At 34.3% G+C, this 21930-nt stretch overlaps 1 protein-coding gene across 1 annotated transcript in view; it reads right to left on the bottom strand.

Moving 5' to 3' along the window:
• Window positions 1–21930, bottom strand: part of dtwd2.L (DTW domain containing 2 L homeolog) — a 62717-nt gene that overhangs the window by 24184 nt on the left and 16603 nt on the right. The window contains 3 exon segments of the mRNA NM_001096836.1: window positions 1346–1538; window positions 5437–5531; window positions 11002–11092. Coding sequence (NP_001090305.1) covers window positions 1346–1538; window positions 5437–5531; window positions 11002–11092 — 379 coding nt within the window.

Below are 21930 nucleotides of genomic sequence, written 5' to 3'. Positions count from 1 at the left end.
TACAATAACTCCAAATAATTCAAGTTTTGTTAAGTGCCACTATTAAATTGTATGTTATGTGTTCTAAAGCAAATTCCAAGTAACTGATATGCTCCTGCTTTATTGATGATAAAATATTTAATTATGCTGAAATTGTAGGACACAGAACTTACAAGTTCAATTGTTGGTTCTCCACTAAACATTACTGCACATCTGACATCTGAATTCATTGTATTCACTGTGTTATATAAGGAACAAATGACCATCAAAAGGTGACAAACAACAATTTTCCCAATTCACTTAATGAGAAAGTAGCTTCTTTCTTCCCTATAAATCAGCAAGTGCTGGAACTTACAGCTACACAGACTCAAATGAACACAAAGAAGAAACGTTCTCTGTCAGGTCTCACATTTGGCTCAATTCTGTGTCATGACCTGAAAATGAAGCCTTTGCTCATAAGAAAATCCCATACCCACACAAAATGCTTTATACTGATATTATAAAACACAAGATCAAAGGAAAGGGTGACTTGTAATAAAGGAAACCACTTGATTTTCCCTTTGTTCTTTATGGGTCATATAAGAGGTTAACTATGATTTTAAACTTATAACAATCCTAAAGTGCCAGCGCTTCTCAGTGCAGTAACTTTCTAGTGGACTTTTGTTAAACATTGCTAAATGCAGCTAGTATCAACAAAGCAACAAAAAATAGGTTTTAAAGGAGAAATAAATCTTAACTAAATGTTGTAAGTCATGTTGGGTTTCTGTACCAGCCCAAGGCCACCACATCTCTTTAGCAGTAAAAATCTGTGTCTCCAAAGATGCCCAGTAGCTCCCCATCTTCTTTTCTGCTGATTCACTGCACATGCTCTGTGCTGCTGTCACTTACTGAGCTTAGGGACCAACTCACAATATACAGTACACATAGAATAGAAATGTCACAATATAAGGCTGATTAGTCATTAATACAGATAATTACTACATGGCAGCACAGAAAGCAGTGCGATTAGTATCAGAATTTAATAATCAGCCTTGTAGCATCAGCTTATATTACAGGACAACCTAATTTTCTGCTTGATAATTAGTGACGACCCTAAGCTTAGCTTCTCAACAGCTGCTCAGACACCAATGAGCATGTGAGTGTCACAGACACTTTCCAAGACTTTCCCTGTGACAAGTTTGAAGTCCTGAATCATTGAAGCTGAAAGTTTAGGCTGGTGCAATAAATTTAGTATGTAAAATATGTAATTTTTAGGCATTCCTTTTTAGGGTTTAGTTCTCCTTTAACAGTGTTGACTTTCTATAAACAATAACATCTGTCAATACTCTTTACTTTGCATACACTGCTGTTCTTATTTTTAGCATACCTGTTTAGGCCACCGAAAAAGGGTGTTTTTGTAGAAAATGTCTTTGGCCTGACTCCAGGTTCCATCTATTATGATGAGAGCATACGGGGGCTGAACATCTGCCAAGGACATTTCTTCCAAATTAGCAGCTTCAGCTCCAGGATAAAGGATGAAGGTGCCAGGGTTCCTGCAAACAGTTGCTAGCTCTGGATATCTAAAAATAAAATACAAGAGAATCTTTTTTTTTTTTTTTTGCAAGGCCATATCAATTTTCAAATTATCATGATTAAGGTAGCAAGTAAAAATATTTTCTTTAAATGTAAATTTTGTAACTGTTCTTCCTGCACCATCAAACTAGGTAACAAATGTCCTTATTTATTTGAGAGGTATTCATTTTCTAAAGATCGTTAAATAGCTTTGACCCGTTTATCTTCCTGTGTAAGGACAATGGCACACATTTGGTTGCCTGCAGGAAATAAAAAATGCCTTCTTTCATATTTTAGTGTGATTACACAATTCAGTTGAACTCACTGGTACGTGTTAAGAGCACTTAGGTTCTCTTAAAATCTGCATTTTACACATTACACATTTTAAAAAGTTATTTGTAAAAGAAAGTCAAACATTTTAGGAGTCAGAACCAAGAGCTGCTTTAATCGAGATTACATTTACAAATAACTGTTATAGAAAAGAATTCCAAAATGAATAGATGTATATTTGAAAGCTGCTTAGAAATTAGATTTCTTTTTTTGCAAAAAAAAAAAGGGTTTTGGGTGGAGAACCCTTTTAACCAGTGATCATAAATGACTATATTTTAAATCCAAGTTCAAAAAATAAGCATTTTCATTAAATAAACAGAAATATTTAAAGGCACAAGGTGTCAAGGATTGCACTGATATGATTTTGCCTGCCAGTAAAATTCAGAACTTTTTTTAACCAAAATTGTATTGTTATCTATTATTCCAGATAACCCGCATTGCCTCTGGGTAGCATTTCATCAGAAACTCAATACATAATACAAAATAGCAGAATCCCAACATACATATCTCAGTATGGAATAGCAGAATATTACAGAACCAACAGGCACAATAACAATTTTAGTGCTGTTCAGATCTGCAATGTTATAGCTTTGCCATACATAAAAGCACAGATGGAAACATGACTTAAGCAGCATGATAATCTTAAACTATGATTCTATCTCTGCAGCCGTCACCTTGTAATGTCTTATTAAGTCACAAACAAAATGACATTTACAGTGGGGTACCGTTAAACCAGAAAAAGCATGCCATAGGAATACTGATACTGGTTTCAATACTATTTCATGTTCTCAATGGTAACGTCTATGTCAAAACATTTCTTAAAGCGACACATAAGAATGGTCATATATAAGCTTTAGCATTTTTTAAGACTCAAGTTTTCAATTAACACAAATCTCATATTTATATCCAGTAACTACTACTAAGATTTAGTTATCTGTAGCATACTTAATTAAATCAAAGGCACAGGCCAAGGATTTAATAGGGCACTGAAAGATTTTAACATAAAAATAATCCATTCTTTTATTAGGATGTTAATTATTCAAACCAGATAAAATGTTAGCTATTCACTTCACGAAAGGTAACAAGTTTTATTCATTTTCAGCATGCTGAGTTTAGTAATACAGACCAAATTACTAACGCACTGTAAAATGAAATTAATGATAGCTAAAAGGTGAAATTATTTTCATGCTACAAAATGAATGTAATGCCAGGTTCTTCTTTTCTGTTACTTTGGCTTTTCAAACTGATGATAAAACTGATGATAAAAATGATTATGAAAAAGATGGAACTGATGAATGTCCATCCATGCTCTGTTACCACTATGGTTTATGAGAGATATACAACTAAAGTATTTAAGGAAGTAAGTTGAGACTCATTACAACATATGGTTATAGGGCACTTGTAACCCTGATTTTTTATTTACCCCACTGGAGGTGTGGGCTTATAGAGCCTGTATTCTGGTTGGGGGAAACAGTAGTGCTAGGACGCCCACACCAGGAGGGAGCTCCAGGTGGGGTGGCCATGTTGAGGCATGCGAGAACCGCTTATTATGTTTATGCATGCTATGGAAGATGGTAACCAGCACTGAGAGCTCCCGGTGTAAGTAACTAATCGCTGGCAGGGGCTAATTAACAAATAAAAAAAATTTACTATTCTATCAACCGACCAGTGGGGGGGGGAAAAAAGGATGGCTCATAAGATAAAGACACAATGTATATAGGATAAAATGAGCCTGGAATAGGTGAAAGAGAAGAGCTACATTCAAATATACATAGGACACAGTGTAGAATACAGTGTATACATTGTTTAATGTTGGAGTGACACGAAATGCGTAAGGCTGTGGACACAAAAGAACTTTTCACTTTGAATTTATCTGCCTGGCGGAAGTTTGCTTTCTTTTGAGTGCCTGCTCCAAATGTCTTTTTAATTTGTCCGCTCCCCGTGCTGAGGGCTCATGGCAGTGCACCTGGACCTCTTCCCTTACCTGGTAAGTAATCACTTTTCTACTTGGAGACCCAAAACTCCAGATTTATCATTAAAGTTGCAATCTTTCACTGAAAGTTGAAACACTATATACAGGTATGGGATCCGTTATCCAGAATGTTCTGAATTACGGAAAGGATGTCTACCATAGACTCCTTTATATATATTTTTTTAAATGATTTCATTTTTTCTCCATAATAATATAACAGTACCTTGTACTTGATCTAAACTAAGATATAATGAATCCTTATTGGAAGCAAAAGCAGCCTATTGGGTTTAATAAATGTTTACAAGATTTTTTAGAAGACAAAGGGGTGGTTCACCTTTAAGGTAACTTTTAGTATGGTATAGAATGGCATTTAGAATAGTAACTTTTCAATTGGTTTTCGTTATTTATTTTTTATAGTTTTATAATTATTTGCCTTTTTCTTCTGACTCTTTGCAGCTTTCAAATGGGCGTCGCTGGCCCCTTCTAAAAACAAATGCTTTGAAAGGCTATATGTTTATTGTTATTGCTACTTTTTATCTCATCTTTCTATTCAGGCCTCTCCTATTCCTGTCTCTTATTCAAATCAATGCATAGTTGCTAGGGTAATTTGGACCCTAGCAACCAGATTGCTTAAACTGCAAACTGGAGAGCTGCTGAATTAAAAGCTAAATAATTCAAAAACCACAAATAATAAAAAATGAAAACCAATTACAAATTGTCTCAGAATATCAATCTGTACATCATACAAGTTATCTCAAAGGTGAACAACCCCTTTAAGGTATGAAGAGTCAAATTCTAGGATTTGGGATTCGGCCTTTTTCAACAGGATTCGGATTCATGAAGTCCATGTTTAGGTGTAATTAACTGATGTGCTTGTTATTATTAGAGGTCTATTTTTTTCATTTGATTCCCAGCTTGCCTCATTTTAGAAGTATAATTATTGCCCCTCACAACCAGCACCTACAGTATATTTAAATAATCTTAGCCTTTCTTTCAGCTAACATTTGTCTCATTACCTGGTTTTAACCATACCATACCCTTCAAACCAAGCAGCTTGAAATTCAGCAAATTCTATGTCAGTATTTGCAGTCCCATGACATTTTCCTTTAACTTTTGTTAAACACCTTTGTTATTTTTTTCCAAAAGCCTTAATTGAATTTTAAATATCAGTTCTAAGAAGGAAGAGACAAATCAACAGGTGTTTATCTTCAATTACATAAAATAAATTGTGTACTTGAAATATTAATTGGCAGTATAAACAAATGTCAAAGCTGAATCTAAAATAACCTTTGTTTAGTAACATTTTGACTTATATGTTAATTTTTCTTAATTCTACAAAAATATATAAATATTATTACTAAAAGGAATGAATAATTACTAAAAGGAAAAATGCTAGAAATGCTAAAAGTTCATAAAGAATTTTTGCTTAATATTTTCCTGTGACATTTCATATTGAAAAGAAATACATTTTACTATATTTACTATTTAAATGTATTTTTTATACAAATCATCAGATATAAAAAACATATGCATGTGAAAAAACGAATTAGCATGTCACACAGAACAGCACATACTAAAGGAAAATGTTTACATTTAATAGATACCTTTCTTCACCAAAACGTCGACCAATTAGAACATTGCACTTATCCTGTGGAAGGCAAGCCGCTAAAAGAGGCACTGTCCGAAGTACTCTACCCTCCTAAAAGGAAAGAATATTTAGGTGTTAAAAGAACACTTTTTTAGTAAGAGACAAATATAATTTAGAAAACTAAGCAAGTAAACAGCAGATCTTTTGGTACCCTAGTTTAGTTCACGCAATGTTCTTTACATTCTAACTAGTTCCTATAGCTGTGGACACAAAAACGACTTTGGTGCTTGGCTTGGTCTGCCTAAAATGATGGCTACTCCTGGTGAAAGCTGTAGTTATGGTGCAAAAAGTATTGTGATTTTTAAGCAATGGTGAAGACTACACCCTACAGTGCCATGGGACAGATTTCAAGTGTCTTACAATGAAAGCAAATGTTATTCTAAGCAACCCTTTCAGTATGCATTAACGGTAAACTATACCCCATGAACATTGTAGGTCATAGCAGGAATATTGCATAAAAATATTCCACACGTAAACACTGATTTGCTGACAAAAAAACATTTTTATAAAAATCTACTTTTCTAGTAGTATATGCCATTGAATAAGCCTACATAGAAAAACAAGGTAAATTATTATATCAACAAACTGTTGGGTAAGTAGACAATCTGATTTTTTTTCAGGTTTTAGTGATATATTGAAAACATTATTTGCCTGTCCCTTTAAATTTTCTGAACTGTTGATGCCGACTCTTGAAACAATACAAAAGGGAGCATGTGCATATATCAACATGACTGACTGATTAAACTATAGGCTGTGCTCGTTGTGCCCTCTCACTGGTTTGCTTTTTTTCTAAATATTAAACAAAGATTACCCCAATGTTAATGCCCATTATTATACCAAAATTCGTTTAACTCACATTTAGATGTGAGAATTCAAATGAAACATATTCCATTTGTAATTAGATTCAATTTAGCAAGCTACTTTCAATTATCACTTATTACACTGCAAATTATTATTAAAGAATTGAGAATTACTAAAAAATTATTATGAAACTGGCTTTCTGCCAGGTTCTAATACATTCATAGGTGAAGTAAGAGAATTCCTCATTAGCCAAGTAAAGCTATTAATTACTAAATGCTAATTGAGAAACAATGAATACACCAAGGGCTTTTTAATTTATGAAGAAACTAGTGGAAGTAACGCCTACATTTTTAACACTACATTTTTAACACTTAACTTAACCTGTTGTCTTTTACAGATCAAGATTTATAAAGACTCATTGTGAATGGATACTGAAATGCAATAATATTTTTTTTAATTTGGATGCATCTACAAAATGTTGGATAATGGGTTTCTTCTTAATAAAGTTTCAACATGTATCGATATATACATATCATAAAGCTATAATGGATCACTTTCTTTCTAAAAATTGCAGAATATAAAAAACATTTGTTCAACATGTTCTTGTTTCTTTCAGATAATTTGGAAATAATTTAACAAATATGAAATTAATACAATATGCACGATTGCATAACATAAAACAAAAAAAATAGTAGTAATGGGCAAATCTGACGCGTTTTGCCGAAAATTCTCAAAACGCCAAATGGATTGAAGTAAATGGGCGACAAATTTTTTTTGAGGCACAACAAATTTATTTTATTCATTGGAGTCTATGGGCTTTTTCTTTCTTTCTTTCTTCTGAAACCTGGCAAAGAATTTCGCTCATAACTAAAGAATTGCTCTGTGTGCTTTTCTTAGCACTTTTGCAATTTACATTAAATAGCTACGAAATGGGAAAAAAAGCATAACATAAAACAAAAAAAATAGTAGCAATGGGCAAATCTGACACATTTTGCTGAAAATTCTCAAAACGCCAAATGGATTGAAGTAAATGGTCGACATTTTTTTTGAGGCACAACAAATTTATTTTATTATTTACTGCCACTATAATGAATGCTGTAACAACAACTGCTCAAGAAAGACAATGGAAAGAGCATCTGATGCTTCTGATCTCTTTCCTGAGCAGAACATCATCAGAACACTTCTCTGGTTTCTTTCTAAAGGTATATACCTCTGACTGAACGGTTACATGCAAGACTTTGTGAGAGCCAAGTACTACTATGAATATCTCTTCTAAGTCCCATCAGAAAATGTTTCTTCAGAGACTACCTTCATCCAACATAGCTTTCAGAAGACCATAGAGAAAAGTTATATAGAAAACATGCTTTGAGATAAACATATGCAAGAAGTAATTTAAGTGTCTCAAACAGGTATATCATTAGCTTTAATAAAGGGTGGTAATGCAATTGCCCCACGTTGCTGACACACAGTCATAAGCACATTATTCACAAGCACAGTATTCACATGCACATTATATTTGGTTCTTTTTTAAATATGAACATACTAATATTTTGTTGTAAGCAGATGCCAAGTTGAAGGATATTAGATAGGGTTCATTGAAGCTAACTTCATAATATAATATTAAAATAAAGTCATTTGAATGAGGGCATTTGAAGAAATTCAAGTAATTGTTTTAAGGATTTCCATATTTCTAGAAAAAGGTATAAAATGTTTCTGAGCATTGCCAACACTACCAAGGAGACTGCATATTTCAGCTTGATTAATCAAAAAGCAGCACCGCTTAAATGTCAAGTGTAACATCTGAGTGAAAGCAGAGACCTGCAAAGTGAAAACAAGCAGGAGGTGACCACTAGAAGTGGGTCGAGAATTTTCAAATGAACAAACAGGGATATAATCAGAGTAAAATCTACTCTGCAGAACATTTCAGGAAAAATGTCATCTCATGGAAAGTCATGAAATGTAACAGAATGCATGCTGTGTTTCAAGTATAACATGTATACCACAGAAGAGTTTAGAATATGTTGTAATTTAAAGAAAACAAACTGCATTAACACAGCTCTAGATGATGTTGATGGCAAAGAATGTAAGTTTTATTCTTCCTCTTATATATTTAAATATATTTTAAGAGTACTACTAGCAAATAAACTCCGGGGGTATGGTATGGTATGGCTTGGTGTGCATGCAGGATGGCAGCACATTAAGATAGCGCTTTCCTGATACCTGCAAAAAAAAAAAAACCTGGTTCAGCTACCGGGCTTACCTTACCACAGACAGGCTACACCTGAGACAACAGGAGCTGTAACTAAAATGGGTTGGAAGATGCAGAAGGACCTTAGCAGCACAATTTTGTCCTTTATCTACCGCATGGCAGAATGGCCCTGAACTACTACTGCAGCTTGGGCTGGACAACAAAAATCCCCATCAAAAGCCTCATCACCAAAGCCTCAATGCTCTCAAAGTTCTTCCAACTCTGGGTCCCCAATATCCTCACCAAAGCGATGATCTCTATTTAAGCAACATCAGGACTCACCAACGTAAGACACATCACCTTGGCTATTGTCATCCTTGCTACTTCTAAACATCTACCAATCATAATACAGATTGGATACAACCTGGGGCACTCTCAGTCATTTCCAATATATAACTGTACAAGACTGCCCCTGCACCCATTATTATTTGATATATGTATTGAACCACACGACACTCCCCAGATGTACATGTGTCATGGTTGGAAAGGATGCAACCCTACCTACCTATCTCCATCAGCTCCTGGAAATATTTCTAGGTATAAAATCAAACATGATTTGGATGATTTTTTGGACGGACATATTATCAAAGGCTATTGTGATACTAAGCTCTATAGTTAGTATAAGTATGGGTAAATAGAATTTAATTAAAAGTAGCGAGGGGTGTATGTATGGATGCTGGGTTTTCATTTGGAGGGGTTGAACTTGATGGACTTTAAGCCACATATGAACTGTTCTGAAAGAAAATATTTACAAACTGCAACAAGATGGTACCACATCTCACACTGCTTTCTCTACCCTTTGGAGATGTGGTCAAAGTCCACCACCAAGTTCAACAATCCATAAACTATTACAAACAAAAGTTTTAAAAGACAATGTAATTGAACTAAGATGTGTTAAACTTTTTCTTGCAAAGCATGTGGTTTGTGGAATTACTTTTAGAACACTTGGAAGAGAGGAATTCCACCTGTATATATCCCTTAGAGACAGCTGCCTGGGTGCTGGTTATAACATAGCATCACAAACCAAAAATAAAACCGCACTCCAAGGACTTGATATAGTGAAAAAATGTGAGAATTTTATGTCAACGTTTTGGCACACTGACTTGGCCCGTCTTCTTTTTTTTCACTTCCTGAAGACGGAGTGCCAAACAGTGAAATTCTCACATTTTTTTCCCTATATCAAGTCCTTGGAGTGAGGTTTTATTTTTGGTTTGTGTATATATATATATATATTATATATATATATATATATATATATATATATATATATATATATATATATATATAATGTTCAAAGTGGACCAGCACACCGAAGTTTTCAATCAAAAGAGTTTTATTTCAACATCACTCATGTGTCCAACGTTTCGGCCCACATTAGGGCCTTTATCAAGGCCGTGTGGGCCGAAACGTTGGACACATGAGTGATGTTGAAATAAAACTCTTTTGATTGAAAACTTCGGTGTGCTGGTCCACTTTGAACATTGTATACGCTGATTGACCAAGCACCCACATTGGAGCAACAAGGAAGGAGTGCAGGTACTTTGTGAATGCTTATATATATATATATATATATATATATATATATATATATATATATATATATATATATATATATATATATACTGTATATATATTCATATTCTATGATGAGACTTTTAGTTTCACTGTTCTCTATTTTTGTTCTCTCTTTTATCTGAATTGGGTATACAGCGGATAAACATTGAATGGGGATGAGAGATTCGGATCTATGGACATTGTTAAGTAACTAAGGGGTTAACTGGAGAGATTAACCATTGGTGATGTAATTTCCTGTATGCAATTTATTGTGCTACTATGGATAAGCCCATGTGAGCTAATGTTTGTAATAGATACTAGTGCCCTTGGCTTGAAAAAGGGGTCTAAGAACCCAGAAACGCCCTATGGGCTGTGGTAGGATTTTTTTGTTTTTTAACTATAGTATTTGCTACTTCGGCGGTGGCAATTTTTCTGACTACCTGCACCAAATTTAGAAGGTTGTGCGTCAATATCTATTGTTTATATATGACGAGTTGCACAAGTCAAAAACGATAAAGAGGTTAATGTTTAAAGGTTATACATTTTATATGTATTAAAAAATATGCACTATAATACTTGTGTATATGTATAGATATATGCTGGACCATTCTTTGCTAAAATTACCATGCCAATGTACATGTCCAATCATTTATTCTAGTTTGGTCAGACTTTTTTTATTTAAATAGTTAGAAAAATTCAGATTTTGATAAATAAGGCCCTTAAAATACTAAAGCACGTGTATTTAAATAAAGCAAAATAAAATTTCGCTAATTTGGAAAAAAAGTTTAAAAGAAATCAACCACTATTAAAAGCAAGTGATAACAGAGTAGGGAAGAAAACTGCAGGCTCTGACTCATATTCCATACACATGGTTAGCTCTAAGAGTGAAATTGAACCTTTCCCATAGGACCTACTCACCTCTGCTGGATGTTGTACAATGTACAAGCTAGTGGAAACATCAAGTGGACACACAGGCAGGAAAGGACACAGACACACTTTTTGAGGACGGCTGTGAAAAAATATTAAAGCAAAAAATATAAGTTATATAAAATCTAAATATCATCAGTAGATGCAAATACCCATACTTACATTTGCCTATGATATACTCTGTTGAGGTGGTGATCGGACTATATATAGGGTTTTACGGATAACAGACGTTTCTGTAATTTGGATTTTCTTACCTTAAGCCTACTAGAAAATCACGTTAACATTAAATAAACCAAACAGGCTGTTTTTGCTTGCAAAAAGCATTCATTGGATTATTTAATTACTATGGAGTCTACGCCTTTCCGTAATTCGGAGCTTTCTAGATAACAGGTTTCCGGATAACAGATCCCATACCTGTATAAATAAATATATATATATATATATATATATATATATATATATATATATATATATATATATATATATAAATATACTTTGAGAAAGGCCCTGGACAGGGCCCAAACGTTAGTCGTACGCTGTGTTATTTTCAATAAAACCTTTTCATATTTTTAAGCCCTGATTGGGCTGATCTTCTTTGGATGGATGGAGATATTATATTGATTGTGCACCCAGGCAAACGAACACTTTATTCGAGAGTGCTGGCTCTTTGCTGGTTTTATATATATATATATATATCTATATATCTATATATGTCTATATATCTATATATGTCTATATATATCTATATATATCTATATATATCTATATATATATATACACACACACACACCTCCATACAAAATCTCTCCAGTTCAGTTAAATTTGATGGCTGTCGAGTATGGACAGTCTGCTTCAAATCATCCCATAGATTTTCGATGATATTAATGCCGGGGGACTGTGACGGCCATTCCAGAATAATGTACTTCTCCCTCTGCATAAATACCTCTGTAGATTTCGAAGTGTGTTTAGGGTCATTGTCTTGTTGGAATATCCAACCCCTGCGTAACTTCAACTTTGTGACTGATGCTTGAACATTATCCTTAAGAATTTGTTGATATTGGGTTGAATTCATCCGACCCTCGACTTTAACAAGGGCCCCAGTCCCTGAACTAGCCACACAGCCCCACAGCATGATGGAACCTCCACCAACGTATTCAACGTTTCGGCACCTACACTCGTGCTGTCTTCAGAGAGTTCTGGTTCAAGCAAAAATGATCCCGTTAAATGTTTGACCAGCTCTGACACAGATAAGTGCCTGAAAGAAAACATTACATACACCAAATATTGTAAACAGAGTATTCTGTTCTTTAGCTTAATAGCACAATATTAAAGGGTTACCATATATTTAAACATTACTGCAAAACTGTACCAGAGAAAACCTATGCTGCATAGATTGAGGATATGCTGCAACAAAACAGAACTGGTAACCTGATAATTCTTTGCATAGGCAAATGTGCAAATCATATTATTACCAATAGCAAATAAAAAAGGAACATTTAAAAAAATATATATGGTGGTCTTTGAGGGTTTAGATTCATAGTATTTGTGTATGTATTTTGCATTAACAAAAGGTAAGTTTATTCAGTAATTAATCCTTACTTATATACTGATAATTACTTGTGTTTTACAGTGAAAGACGTACTACAGTGAAATACAGATGAATTATTAGGAAACAAAATTAACTAGCAAAGTTAAAAGCTGATACACAATGGTGATTGTATAGCAAAGGAAATTGTTTCACCAGGCATGACACTTTCTGATTTAAATGGTACACAGAAACCACGCACACACTCAGGCCCTTTGTCAAATTAACGCTGGTGCCCAAGGCCTAAGGGAGACGGCACTCCCAATGGACCAATGTAAGGAAAAAAGGCCTGGCACACGGAGCAAATTAAACCAGGGTCCTACCCCTGGTATGTTTATTGCGTCAAAGAACGTTTCGGAGGGCGTTCCCCCTTCGTCAGGTGACGAATCTGACGATTTAAATCTCATTTCCAAGTGATTCTAAAAAGTGAATAAGGGAGACAAAACAGGAAGATAGAATCAACAAATTACAGACTTGCCCCAGTGAATACTTGCGCAACAGATTCAGATATACAGATATATCAAATTAAGTGGCATATTAAAAAAATCTTACCAAACTGGAATATATATTTAAGTAAATATTGCCCTTTTACATCTCTTGCCTTGACCCACCATTTCGTGATGGTCTGTGTGCTGCCTCAGAGATCACCTGACCAGAAATACTACAACTCTAAGGGGCATATTTATCAAAGGTCAAAGTTAAAAAAACTTTGAACTTCGAATTCAAAAAGACCAACAAAATGGTGGTAGAAGTTTTTTGAGGTTGAAGTGGGCCTACTTCGAATCATACGATTCGAAGTAGCGCTACTTCGATCTACTTGGATTCAAAGTTTTTTTTTCTTCGACCTTCGATCTCCCAAACTCCCCCAATTCCCTCCATACAGGTTCTAGGAGGTCCCCCATAGGCTAAAACAGCACTTTGGCAGATTTAAGGTGGCTAATGGTAGATGACAAAGTTTTATAGAGACAGTACTTCAAAAAAAATTCGACCTTTGAAAATTCGAATCGAAGTTGGACTATTCCCTAGTCTAAATACCCAAAAATTACTTTGAAATTCAAAGTTTTTTTACTTCGAAAATTCACTTAGACCTTTGATAAAACTGCCCCTAACTGTAACAGGAAGCATAAGACATAACTCTGTCTGTAAATTGGCTAATGTGACCTAACGTATGGTTTGTTTGGCAAATTTATGTGCACCGTGAATCATACGATCCCAGGGGGCTGTCCTTATTTTTTAAAATGACAATTTTCTATTTAGGATTACCCAATGGCACATACTACTAAAAAAGTATTTTATTATGAAAATTGTTTATTTACACGAAGCAGTGTTTTACAAATAAGTTGTTTTATGCAATATCTTTTCATAGAGACTGACATTGTTTGAGGGGTATAGTTTTCCTTTAAGTAATGTAGTGTGGAAAGATATAGACAATGCAGAAATATTATACATATCTTTCCTGTATGATGGTAGTAAATTATAGTAAATTATCTGAGTAGTTATTGGGCATCTGCATCAAAATGTAAAATCTATTAATCCAAAGATCTTCATGAAGCAACTGATTTGTATTTTTACTGAATACAGTGAAAACTGGATTCACAAGAAAATGTCACTTTTGACTTTCAGCTCAAGTTGTATTAACCCCACAGTAACTTATCTCTCTCTATTAAGAGGTTAGGGCTGATTAAAATAAAATAAATGTATTATGCATTATACAGTACATAGGTGGGACCACAAAAAAGATGTAAAATGAGGGGAAACGGAAATTCTATGTGCATGAGAAAACAACATGTATGTTTGCCCATGCTCACAGCTGTGCTTATTACCAGGATTCGTTTGGGAATCGTCCAGGATTCGGTCTTTTTCAGCAGGATTCGGATTATGCCGAATCCTTCTGCCCGGCCGAACAAAATCCAAATACTAATTTGCGTATGCAAATTAGGGTCTGGGAGGGAAATCACGTGACGAGAAAGTAAAATATGTTTTCCCCTTTCCAACTCCTAACTAATTAGGATTCAGGTCGGTATTCAGCCCAAAATTTTCGTGAAGGATTCGGGGGTTTCCGCATCCCTACTTATGACTAGTAATGGGGTCGAATCTGACCCATTTCGGTTTGCTGAAAAGTCGAGAAATGGTGAAAAATTATTTGATGTGCCACAAATTTTTTTTCACCCATTGGAGTCTATGGGCATCATTTTTGCGGTGAAACTTGGCAAAGAATTTAGCCCATCACTACTTATTACCTTTATATATACCTGCCTGCATCCAGGTTTAGAAAGAAATCATGTATTATTGCAAAATTAATCAGAAAGGGACTATGACTGTGTCAGCATCTGTTCTTGTATAAATGAGTTGCCTGGTTTATTTGGTTAAGCATATAGAGGAATATAACACATTTTATAAAACGAGAGTCAACCACAAACTGATTATGAGTAGCATATAAATGCCAATGCCGTGAACTATAGGTAAATGAATTCTAGAGAATAATCTATTATAATACAAAAATCATACAGTTTTAAGTTTGACTGGGAACAGATCAACAATAGTTGATTAAGGTGCAGGCTGCTGCGAATAAAACCCTTCAGATCCAAGAACAAATTTCTCACACAGAAAGAACAGGATTGGATCACCCATGCTATTATGCAAATTACTGGCTTTTGTGCTTTTGTAACAAAGTAGTTTCCCTGCAATGCTGAACACAATCTCCTGGTGTCAGTCACTTCATGCTTTATCCACATTTATATAACAATAACTCCAAGGCAGTTCTTCACAAAGTTCCAGAGGTTAGTTTACATAATAAGTAAGTAAAATCTTCTTTTGAAAAATAGGCCAATTATAATTTGTCAGCTCCAGGCCACAATTAGAACATTATTGCTGATCAGCAAGAAAAACGTGCACTATTTTAAGACGTTGACATAAAGAACTGAATTCTGGTTTGACAATGAGAATGGTGAACAGGTTGCAAAGAACTGAAAAGCTTACAATTAAATTATGTCAGGGATTATAAACCTATATGTTAAGAAGACCCAAACATTTATCTACTTGATATTTAGGGTGGGTCTCCACATTCCCCAATAATAAGGTGAAATCATGTCCCCTGAGAAAATGTTTAAGTATCCCTTGATTATGGGCCAGTGCCTAACTGGCTAGAGTAAAACCACCGAAATGTTTGTAGGCTGAATTGAAGGAAGACTACACGCACAAATGCATCTTGGTGTCATAACCATTTAAAGATTTTAAAAGCAACATGATTATATTTTCTCATTAAAAAGTCTCAGGAGACTACAGCATGAAAAACAACTCCTGAAAATCTGTAATAAAATGCAGATTGTGCTATAACAAAACAATTTTACTTCTCTGCCCCAGAATATTTTAGGTCAAAGAAGAAAGAAAACTGTAAATTGCGTAATATGAGATAAATGTAATATTTACAGTGAGAAGCAACCAAAGGTAATTCTTGTTGAAAAAAAAATTCAGTAATAAATACACTATTTCTCCTGTACAGGTACAGATCCGTTATCTAGAAACCCGTTATCCAGAAAGCTCCAAATTACGAGATGGCCGTCTCCCATAGACTACATTGTTTTAAAAATAATCCAAATTTTTTAAAAAAAAATTCTCTGTAATAATAAAACAGTATCTTGTACTTGATCCAAACTTAGATATAATTCATACTTTGGAGGTAACCCCATTCTATTTGGTTTATTTAAATTATTTTTTAGTAGACTTCAGGCATTATCCAGGAAACCCCAAGCATTCTGGATAACAGTTTCTATACCTGTACTACATGTGCATTCTATGTAAAGTGTATTTACAAATGTTGTCAGCAAGCTGAACGTGCAAACTTTTTTTTTCTAATGAATTTCGTATTTATTGCTGTTCCTACTGCAGTTATGTGAAGTTTTGACATAATTACATCTGATGGGCTATATTGCTTGTTCTACACTTATACAATTTTTAATGTTTTCATTAGTTGGTTCTAGACCTGCCCACAAATGTGCCAAAATACAAAGTCAGACCATTGCATTTTATGTGTTGACCTATTGTACATTTCACTATTTAACATTATATATTAAACTAACTGTTTAATGGAGGGCACTGCTTTTACTTAGATAGGTAATCTCTGAAGAATACCTGTTTTAAAATGATACCGATGCTTTGTATAATTTCTTTTTTTTAAAAAAAAAAAAAAAAAAAGCAATATTCAGAGGTAAAGATGCTCAAATTTGAGTCCAACTATGATGTTTTGGAAGTCAGGTTGCTGCTATCGTTTCTCTTTCCAAGAACTGAGCAGGGCCAGGAGAGCAGAAATTTATATCAATTAAAGCGTACAAATCTTTTTCTGTATATAACTGCTGCAAAATACAAATAAATCTATTTTGCTATACCATGCCTTTCACTAGTACAATGAGGTTAATGCATTTATAGTCAAGAACTTGACTCGTTGCCTAATTAAAAGGATGACTATTCTTCAGCAAAGCTTGCATACATTTTACATTTATTTTGCATCCTGACCTTTCATACAAGACGTTTAAACATCTGATATCAACATTCTCACTTGCACTATTCAAATATTTTCGATGGTTTCTAAGTGTTGCAATATACCCTTAAAAAGTTTTTATTAAGTCATTGAGTTTTTTAATTCGAAAATTCACTTTGACCCTTAGAAATTGGGCCCCCTAGTGTAGTCAGTGTATTATTAGTGCATATATGTAAAATACCAAAATTTTCCATGGATTATACTTATGCCTGTATGTCATACTTGTTGCAATAACCATGGACTAGAACAGGGTAAAATTTGTGACACATTATGGTAAAAGCATGAGATGATTAAAGCAATAATCCTTATTTGGAACAGTAGCTGCAAACACATTCTACAAGGATGCTCCCAATAACAATTGGAAGCAATATGAGATCTTGATTAAAGAGATGATCTGAATTCTGAGCCACCATAACAGCAGTGATTACTAATGGATGTTCTCTTGTGCATGTATCTGCTGCCCAACAGAGAATGAAATCTGTATATTAAAAATAGCAAATCATGCTTTAATATGACACTGGCCTGTCATATAGTAAAAGTAGGAATCATCAAATTATAAAGACAACAAAACATAGTTTATCTGCCATGAAACCAGCTAATGGAGAATAGATGGGCCATGGACAAGAAGCTCGGTATTACAGTAGAAAAAACAATACAGAACACCTGAGGGTGAAAGCATTACATCCTATTCATTAAATGCAATTTTCTCTAATATAAAATAAAACATATGTATAAGGCACTTTGGTGACTGTTAGGAAATAATGTTTGATAAAGCTCACACGGGTTACGAGTGCAACGTTTACAATAGATCCAGCCTTTGAGTTGCCACAAACATTCATCTCACTGTATCATATCATCTCACTGCTGGGAGTTGCAGTGTAAAATGAAGTGAGGGACACAGGTCGGACAAATCTTTTGGCAGGAAGAACCTAGAGCCAAGTCATGTGACTCTAGCAAATAAACATGTCCAAGCAAATAAATTAAACTTACAACCCTCTTCCCCGTCATCATTTTTTTTCAGGCAAGAAACTATTTTTACCTCCAGGAAATATCAATTTCTTTGCTTTTTAATTGTCCAATTCATTTGTATACTTGTAAGTAGCAGAAATCTATAGTCTTTGCATGGCTAAATAGTAAAACACTGGCAGCTCTGGAACTCAACAAAAATGAAGACATGGTTTATACCTGAATGAGGATCTAAGTGCTTAAAGTGCTTGTATTTGTATGAAAAGGATTCCGCCCAGACATTCAAGTGGCTTTCAGTTGCGAGTTGTGACTTACATTTTCATCATACAAGAACCTTCTTGAATAAAGATATGATGAGAATGACAAGAAAGAGCCCAAACTGACTTTTAAGAGGATGCGAACTGGAACAGCACAATGGTGATAAATTATGCAACATGAAGAAAAAGCCAAAATGCTTTCATCTCAGCTTTACAGCAAAGAGAATACCCACCGAGCAGCTAGTGTATTGCTACTAATGTATGCTCTCCTGTCAATGCACATCTTCTTCACGGTGTGCCGTAGACACCTTATTTACATTTGTAAAGTGGAGGCACTTGCTTTTCTCTTATTTTCTCCTTGCAGCTGTGTCACGTACATTGCTTTTTCCCTTTCTGTATTAATTGTGCTTTCTGATAAATTGCAAAGTAGCTGAGTATTTCTGACAATGTTTGACAGGGCACAACATGCAATTTACAAACAAATCATAACTCTGCAATGTGCCAACTTCAGAACTTTTCTTCCTGTTAAAAAAAAATGTGCCTTCACTATTCCTTATTCGCCATACACATATCTGGTTTAAAATAGCCAAGATGTCTTCTACATCCCACCAGATAATACAGAAGAGTTCTTGGTTGCTGACTGACTGATGTAAGTTTTTTTTAGCTTTGTACTGAAAACCCTAGTGCTACAGGCTTCTCTATGGTCTTCCAGCTTATCTGAGAAAGGTGAACAGAGGCTCAAAAGCAGTACTAAAATTCCATAAGACATCGGTAACTTTATTAAGGATTCAAATCAATTGAATAGAGCGTGCTCATCCCAAGGTTGTAAATTCTGCTGCTTCCAACTATCATTATTTCTTCTAGGAGCTACCACCTCTGGGAGAAATAATTATCCACTTAAAGGGTACATAATTTGTCCAGAAAAATAACCAGGATATCAGTGTATTTATTTCTAGAAGGCGCAATTTAAAAACATATTTAAAGGGATTGTTCAACGTTCTGTTAACTTTCACTTTAATGTAGAGAGTGATGTTCTGAGCCAATTTGCAATTGGTTTAATTTTTTTATTTCTGTTTTTTATCTGGCAGGGTCTGAATGGAAAGATCAGTAATGAAAAGTAGCAATAACAAAAAATGTGTAGCTTTACAGAGCATTTGTTTTTAGGTGGGGTCAGGGACCACCATTTGAAAGCTGGCAGGTGTCAGAAGAAGATGGCAAAGAACTATAAAGAAAAAGCAATAGAAAAGTTGCATAGAATTGGCCATTCTAGAACAGACTAAGGGGTAGATTTATGGTCAAAACTCTCAAATTCGAATTGTGAAATATCCAAACTTGATTTGAGTTTTAATTTGAATTCCGAGATTTATCACACTCTAGCCCTTTAAGAACTCGAATTCGACTATTCGCCAATGAAAACCTGCCAACTTCATGTATAAGTCAATGGGAGAGGTCCAGGAACCAATTTGGACATGTTAGTAGCCTTCCTGACATTCATGGTTTTTTTCAGAGCATTCAATTCCAATTCAATTTGAGTTTTCTAGTCGGTAAAATTTGTGCAAGTTTAAGATATTAATTTTCTTATTAAATAAACCCCCAATTGAATTTTGAGTATTTTCTAATTTAATACAGTTAAAAAAAACTCACATGAATTCAAAATTCATTGTTCGAGTTCATGTAGAAGTCAATGGAAATTGTCATACCAAAATGTGATTTTTTTTCAATCCACGTGTTTTCAAATTATTTTGAAAGCTTGTAGACTCACTTGAAAATGATGAGTAGCATACAAATCTAATGCATTCCAGTTTTTTTCCATTGAATTTTTTATATTCACGTTTTTTTCCACAAATAAGGACACATCCGAGTTTGATATGTTTTCAAGTTTATTTAAACTTTTGTTAAAAGTTCTCAAATTTGAATTTTGATAAACAAGCCTCGCTGTGTTTATATGGTTAATGAAGGTATGGGACCTGTTATCCAGAATGCTTGGGACCTGGGGGTTTTCAGATAATGGATCTTCCGGTAATTTGAATCTACATATTTTAAGTCTATCAGAAAATCATTTAAACATGAAATACCCCAATACGCTGGTTTTTGCTTCCAATAAAGAATAATTATATCTTAGTTTGGATCAAGTACAAGGTACTGTTTTATTATTACAGAGAAAAGGGAAATCATTTTTAAAAATTTGGATTATTTGATTATAATGGAGTCTACATAATCATTTGAATCGGTTTAGTTCAGATCAAGTTCAATATACTATTTTATTATTATTATATTCCATAGAAAAAGGAAATCATTTTATAAATACAAAAAAATGTACTGACTTGTTTGAGACTAATGTGCTTTGATATATTTATTTACTATAACAGTGTGACACAATTTAATGATTTACCTACTGCATTTTTTCTAAAAAAAATACAAATATAAAATAATAAAATCTGTAGCCATTATTTTAACACCTTTAAAGGGGAAGTAAAGTCTAAAATATAATAAGGCTAAAAGTGCTGTATTTTGTATACGAAACATAAACTTACTGCACCAGAAGCTTAATAAAACAAATGATTTATGCTTTCAAAGTTGGCCACAGGGGTCACCATATTGTAACTTTGTTAAACATCTTTGCAAGACCAAGACTGTGCACATGCTCAGTGTGGTCTGGGCTGCTTAGTGATCGTCATAAATTAACAGCACAAGTAATATAATATCTGCCAGAAGCCGATACAGCAAGACTGGTTAATAATCAGAATATGCAGACTGCACTGGGTCCTGTGTTGTCATGTAATCTAATGTGGAGTTTACAGTTTTTGTATTGTTTAATATAAACTTTCTCCAACTCTGCAGAACCAGTGGCTGAAGCAAAATAATCCTCCAAATAGAATCTCAGTTTATCTGTTTAAATCTGGCTCCATGATCTTTGTCCCTGCAGCTGGAGTTGGAAACAGTAAAGGAGGTATAAAGGCAAAAATAAAATCCAATACAAATTTCTACACAGTCGCCGACTGCTCTACAGGGAAACAAACAAAGCTGCTTGAGTTCTGCATGGCTTGGAAGTAAGGCTCCCCCTGCTGTTCATAAGTATAATTGTTTCCCTGCAGAGCAGTTAGGGACCATCTGACAATTCCTATCCACAGCAGTAAATGAAGGGAGAATTTCACTGCATACAGTCAGGTTTCTTATAGAAAACTGTACATTTTATAGAGTATATACTCTATAAAATGTACAGTTTCTTTTTCATTAAAGAAAGTAAAAAAAAAATATATTTTATTTTTTTGCCTTTACATGCCCTTTAAGGAAAAAACGTTTTTAAAGTGAAATGCGGTACACAAAATGAAATGTAGGTCCAAACTCTAGATTACATTCCAGTTAACTCTGGATGACCTTAACAGAAAGTGTGTCAGACTCTGATCTCCTTAACATGCTAAAAGGAAAATATACTGAAATCACTGAACATTTTCAGCATCTGTTACATGGATAAAAAGTTAGATGTCAGCACAAATTAAAATAAATTCCGTAGAATTGCACTTAACTGTATTCAGAAACAGTAACTCTCCCAAATATGAAACCTTAGTACTTTG

The sequence above is a fragment of the Xenopus laevis genome, chromosome 1L, assembly GCF_017654675.1.
Source record: "Xenopus laevis strain J_2021 chromosome 1L, Xenopus_laevis_v10.1, whole genome shotgun sequence".
NCBI lineage: Eukaryota > Metazoa > Chordata > Amphibia > Anura > Pipidae > Xenopus > Xenopus laevis.
Note: the sequence above shows the minus strand (reverse complement) of the source record. Positions and strands in the feature narration are given on the sequence as shown.